At 40.1% G+C, this 6,000-nt stretch overlaps 1 protein-coding gene across 1 annotated transcript in view; it reads right to left on the bottom strand.

Moving 5' to 3' along the window:
* Nucleotides 1-1,360: 1,360 nt before the first annotated feature.
* The window catches only part of LOC115897409 (cytosolic carboxypeptidase 4-like), a 243,067-nt gene continuing 238,427 nt past the window's right edge, over nucleotides 1,361-6,000 (bottom strand). Inside the window, exon 2 of the mRNA XM_030929804.1 lies at nucleotides 1,361-2,614. Within this exon, the coding sequence (XP_030785664.1) occupies nucleotides 2,407-2,614 (208 nt within the window). The 3' untranslated portion in view covers nucleotides 1,361-2,406. The remainder of the gene's footprint in view (nucleotides 2,615-6,000) is intronic.

Genomic DNA, 6,000 nt, shown 5'->3' with positions numbered 1-6,000 from the left:
TAAGAGTGGAAAGATTAAATATGGGAGGAGTTAAGAGATATATAGTGTTTGGGTTTCAGTTTCAGTATCTTTGCTGATATTCTTCAAATTTCTTACATGTTACAGAAACATACATGTCTTAATATGAAGAATGGATGTACAATTTCTGAACTACAGCACAGAAATTTGGAAAAGAGTTTAAAAAATAAGAGACTATTAATAATACTGTCAACTCCCAAAATCACGACAGATGCCTTTCTTCTATTGCTTGGAGTTAATCTAGTTTTATTCTGTGGCTTTCTGCTGGTCAGGAGTTGTGTGCTATGAGTTTCATCTGAGATTATTCTAATATATCCAAAACTCCCTTGGTGGTATTTGGAACATCAGGAGAAGTCTTTTGGCAGATATATAATCCCCCAATAGGTATTATCATCTTTTCCCTTAGTATTCAGACTTTTACTTCAAACTTCAAATTTTAGCTGGGCCCACCTCAAATAAAGACTATGTTTTCTAAACTCTCTTGCAGCTTCCTATGGTTATAGGCCCATTTTTTTCCAGCTGATGGGATTGAGAAGAAATATTATATATCACTTTTGGAAAGATAGAAAACAGGCGTTTCTTTTTGTGTTCTTTTTGCTACTGTCTGGGATGCAGATGCAATGACTGATGCTTCAGCAGCCATTCTAGACCAAGAGTAGAAGCAACACACAGTAGACCCAGAAAACTGCAGAAGCCAGGTCTCTGACACCATGCAGCCATGACACTAGGGCTGGTCTTCCAGTGTGTAAAATTCCACAGGAAAGAGAACTAGACTTATGCCTTATGAAAGCTACTACTATGATACATTGTCCATCTCTTGCAGCTAAACCTAATCCTAACTAAATACATATGACATCTAAAACAGCCTAAATTTGACATAGCATATTCTGTCTCTCACTCTACCACTGCCTTTGTTATCCCTTCTTATCCTTTCTTCACAGGTCTTGTACACTTCATTATTCAAATAACTAAGTTGCTTCCTTCTGAATGCTGAAAGGCCTTGCTCCATTTTCATCTGTTTTAAGTCAGTCCAGCCTCCTAGATTCTGCTCCTGTGTAATCTCCTTCCCAGCTCCCTTCCAGTAAGAGGGCATATTTCCTACCATGTGACTCCACAGAATTCTGGGTTCTGGGTTTGTTGTTGTTGTTGCTGTTGTTATTGTTGTTTGAGACAGAGTCTTGCTCTGTCACCCAGGCTGGAATGCAGTGGTGCGATCTCAGCTCACTGCAACCTCCACCTCCCAAGTTCAAGCGATTCTCCTGTCTTAGCCTCCCAAGTAGCTGCGATTACAGGTGTGTGCCACCATACCCAGCTAATTTTTATAGAGATGGGGTTTAGTAGAGATGGGGTTTCACCATGTTGTCCAGGCTGGTGAGAATTTTTTTTAACTGTCAGAATTCTTACATAGAATGTTCTGTTGTGTTATGAAGAAAAATAAGCCGATGTTGTTGTGTACCAAATGCTAAGCTATATACTTTTATAGATTATCTCATTCCATCCTACAATAACTTTATGATATAGATATGCTTATCCACATTTTATATATAAGAAAACTGAAGTTTAGGAAAATTTAATCACTTGCCTAAGTTGTCATAACAAGCAACTGCCAGATCTAGCATATGAACCATATCTGTCTGATTCTGAAATGAATAAATTTTCCAGTAGGTCTTGCTACTTCCTAGCATTATGTTTGGTGGTCTGAACACATATGATCTTAAAATCTGTGAAGATCAGTGACCATGTCTTATTTCTTAGAGTCTAGTGCAGCTTCTGGCCTGTACCACATATGTAAAATATATGCTGCTTGAGAAGATCACAGATGAAACCTGCAATTACTTGGATGCACAGTTTTTCATGTTCGAGCACCCAGCACCTGAAAACCCTGCCAAGATCCCCAGAGTCTCAGTGGTTTGTTCTGCGGAGCTCAAATGCTATGGTGGGGAGATAACAGTGAAAGATAATACTCATATATGAAACAACTTAAATAACCACTTAGAATTCTGACTGAGAAGCCAAGAAGAAGCCCAACTCCTCTACTTCCAGCTTGCTCCAGTTCAAGCACAGGAATGGAGAATAACTCAGAACAATCTTGAAAGGATCTATGGTAATCTTGAGGCTACCCATTGAATCTTGAGGGTCCCATTCTAAGTACAATGGCAGCTTGCATAGGCCCCAGGGGCGACCTAACTCTACATATAAAATGTTATAAAGTGGCTAGCTTCTATGCATAAGGAAATTAAAAATCTGGAAATGGGGTTGCTGAGCTCACATAGGCTGGCTTTTTTCTCTGATATATACACTCTGTGTGTCTGATGATGAAGCAGCAGTAGCATAGCTTCTAGTCCAATCCAATGGTTGGAGACACAGAACTTGCTGTGAACCTCGGGGCTATGGGAAGGCTTCTCCTTCCCGCCCTGGTGTCTCCTCTTCTTCCTCTCCCTCATCCTTATTCGAGGCGCACTCCTGGATCCTCCGGTCCAGCTCAGACAAGCTCCCTTCCTGGTCTGAGCTGCTGTCTGTACTGTAATCAATCTCCTCCATGCAGGCAGGTTCATCCTCCAGTTCCGAAGGGGCGCTGCCACTGCTGCTGCTGCACCTGCCATTGGGTCCCAGGAAATATGGAGAAGAAAGGAAGAAGAGGAAGGTAAACAGGGAAAATGTACAAAGGGAAAGGGAAGTAGGAGGAGGAAGATGGGGAAGAGGAGAGAGAAATGAAAAGAGAATTTAGCCAAAAAAGGGAACACATTCAATTGGTTGGAACAGGAGAGTGGAGAGTGGAAGTTTCCTGCTCTGAGTTTTAATCTCAGGTCACTGCTCCTTTAAATGTGTCATATGCACACTCCCCTGTGTCCTCAACCTTGAGGCTGGGGGGAAAGTTGTATACAATTTGCAGGCTTCTTTCTTCCTTTGCCAGCAGAGTCTGCATTTCTTAGCCCTATTTCCAATCAGAAGATGTGCACAGCCTCACATATTTAGAATTTTTCAAAGTAGTTTAGGCTTTAAGTGAACAATCAGAGAAGGCCATCATTGAGTGTCTGAGAATGCCGTGTCATTTTCTTCCAAGAAAGAGTGGGATTGGAATGCAGGCAGACAGAACTCAAAGCCCTCATGTTTCCCACTCCAATAAACAGCACTATGAGTCATATTGCAGGATTCTCCTTCATCATGATGAATGATTTATAGGAGCTGGAAAATTAATCCAGGTTGAAATTAACACATGAGAGAGTAAGTGGGCAAACAGCATTCTGCTTCTACAGTGTTTGTGCTTTCTCACTTCTTACGCCCTCTCTCCAGTTTATTAACAAATGGAAGATCAACAGGGGTTGACCAGCAAGAGATAGAAGAGGGCAGTAGGAATGAACAATAACAAAAACTTTACTGCATATTGTGAGCAGGGGGAGTTTCCTCTCAAGGAGCTGTATGTCTCCCTCATTTGCATGAGGCATCTTCGTTCCTGAAGACTTTCTAATCACTCCCTACTTAGGACTTAACCAATTAGGATTAGCAGCGTGCTGGGTTTCTACTCTGTGATTTATAGAAGGCAAGCACTTCATAAATCAGGCAGAGCTGTTCAACCACCTGCCTCGCCATAAACAATGAAAATGGGTAATCAGCGGCATGGTTACATGTTAGCTCGGGAAATGAATCAAAGACCAGTGTCTTAATTGTCTGCTGACTGATGTGAGCTGGTTCTGTGCTCTCCAGGCTGCGGTATCTGGAACTGAAGGTCTGGTGGGACATTGCCTGAATGGAGAGGAAGGGGAAGAGATATGAAACTTGTTTCTACAGCACCACAACATTAAATTGTTATCATATTTTACAGGCTGACTTGTGAGTAATAAAGTAGCTGAGTAAAGGAAGGCAAGAGCTGCCCCAGCTGCAACACAGGTTCAAGTCATCAAGAACCCTGGGAGCCTGTGCCTCACCTGCCATCATGCTAGGTATGGAGGTGTCAGTGTCATGCAATGTCAAGAGCCTGTGTTTAAATATTGGCTGTGGGACTTTGGAAAAACTGCTTAATCTCATAGAATGTCAATAATAATACCTCAATAGTTGCATTGAATACTAAATGAGAAAACACATGGATGTTGTCTAGCAGAGTATTCTGTGAAATAAGGACAATCACCACATTTTAATTCCACTGCTCTGCTGTCGATTCTGAAGAACATGGTGAAACATGGTGTGGAAGGAGAGCATGCATGTAGATTTGTTGCTTCACACCTGGGTTACTGCAATAACTATTGCAAAACCAGCCAAATTGGCACCACTAATAATTTATCTAAAACATCATTTTTATTGTGCCACTTTCAAACTGTAGAACTCGCAATGATGCTCCCTTGCCTATTAGTGCAATGTGAGTATTGATGAACAGGGCTTTCCTACAGTGTCCACTGTAGGAACAGTGTAGGAACAACAAGGCCAATCTTGCTTAAGTAAGGTCCTGCCTTGCATCCTGCACAGTTGGCTCTAGTCACTCATGAACTTGCAGTTCTCCTGCTCATGAAGTTGTCAAGTTGTACTTGTTGTGATCATTTAGACATACCAGACGTAATGTTTTCCCAAGCCTTCACAATTTCATAAAATGGTCTGCCAACCACTCAACGTACAACCAAATGCAGCATTTTTAAAAAGCTCATTTTAATTTCTATAAAATGACTATTTTGATAACTCCATCTCTTAATGAAATTTCCATTTTCTAAATATGAGCCTTTACAAATTAATTTATTTTTATCATTAACATGGTTATAGTATTATTGTCAATAAGACCCATGCTTCTGTCAGATTTATGTTTATTTTATACTATAGAACACCTAGAATGTAATAAGATCATACTAGACATGCAATAAAGAGTTGCTGAATCGAACATATAACAGGGGTATATATAGAATAACCCATATTTGAATCATCTTTTATGGAATTACTTTTATATTTATTTTTTAAAGATTTTTATATATGGATTATACCACAATTATGTCTGTGAATTTTAGTGATTTATAACAAATATGGTTTTCTTTGTCATTTATATAAACACATGTAATATGTTTATATATAATAATATACATTTGATATATATAATAAAATAAATATAATAGATTCCATAAATAGAATATATAATGCTTATTACATATAATATAATACATTATGTAACATATTATAAACATATATATAAATTTAGGAGTCTTAAATCATTTAATTTTATCTCTCACTCATTTGTCCAAATGCAATGTAAGCATTCTAATAATTAAGGAATTAAGATACATATTCAAGGACTTTCACTTCTGAAAAGATGGAGAAGTATTTCTACCTTTTCCTCTTCCTAATTTCCTTCAATATTATAGATTAAAATATTATATATTAAAAAAATAAGAAGACACTGAAAGGTGGATGGAGTGGGGAGAGAAAAAGGCAGACCATATCAGGGCCTCAGGACTAGCAGGTGGAATTGGCAGTGATCTCTCTGGGTTTCCTTCAGACCTCATGTACTCTAGACTTGGAGCTAGAACAGCTGAGAGCTGGAAATGTCAACAGGTGCAGATGATTAAAAGCCCCAACAAGAGTTTGTTTCCTCTAGCCACATGACGAGGAAGGGAGCAGCTTATCAAGAAAGAAAAGTTTGTTCTACTCCAGGCAAACACTACAGAATAACCAGTAGACCCACCCCCATCCCCACCGACAAAAGCAGGGAGCCTAGGCTTCTACTCTCACCAGACTGTTAGAACACGCCCCAAATCCCCATCTCCCTCATGCTGAGAAGGAGGAGCAGGGAGAGAAGGCAGGGAGAGAAGGCAGGGAGAGAAGGCAGGGAGAGAAGGCAGGGAGAGAAGGCAGGGGCAGGAGCCAAGACTTTTATCCCCACTGGGTAATAATGTGGCTTCCTCCCTTTCAATATCAGTGGAGGTTGTGTGGGGAACCTGGACCTCTACACACAATTGTTGGTAACAAGACTGTCCCTACCATTGGAGGGCATTGAGGAGGAACTCC

The sequence above is a fragment of the Rhinopithecus roxellana genome, chromosome 5, assembly GCF_007565055.1.
Source record: "Rhinopithecus roxellana isolate Shanxi Qingling chromosome 5, ASM756505v1, whole genome shotgun sequence".
NCBI classification, from domain to species: domain Eukaryota; kingdom Metazoa; phylum Chordata; class Mammalia; order Primates; family Cercopithecidae; genus Rhinopithecus; species Rhinopithecus roxellana.
This window is presented reverse-complemented; position numbering and strand designations above follow the sequence as displayed.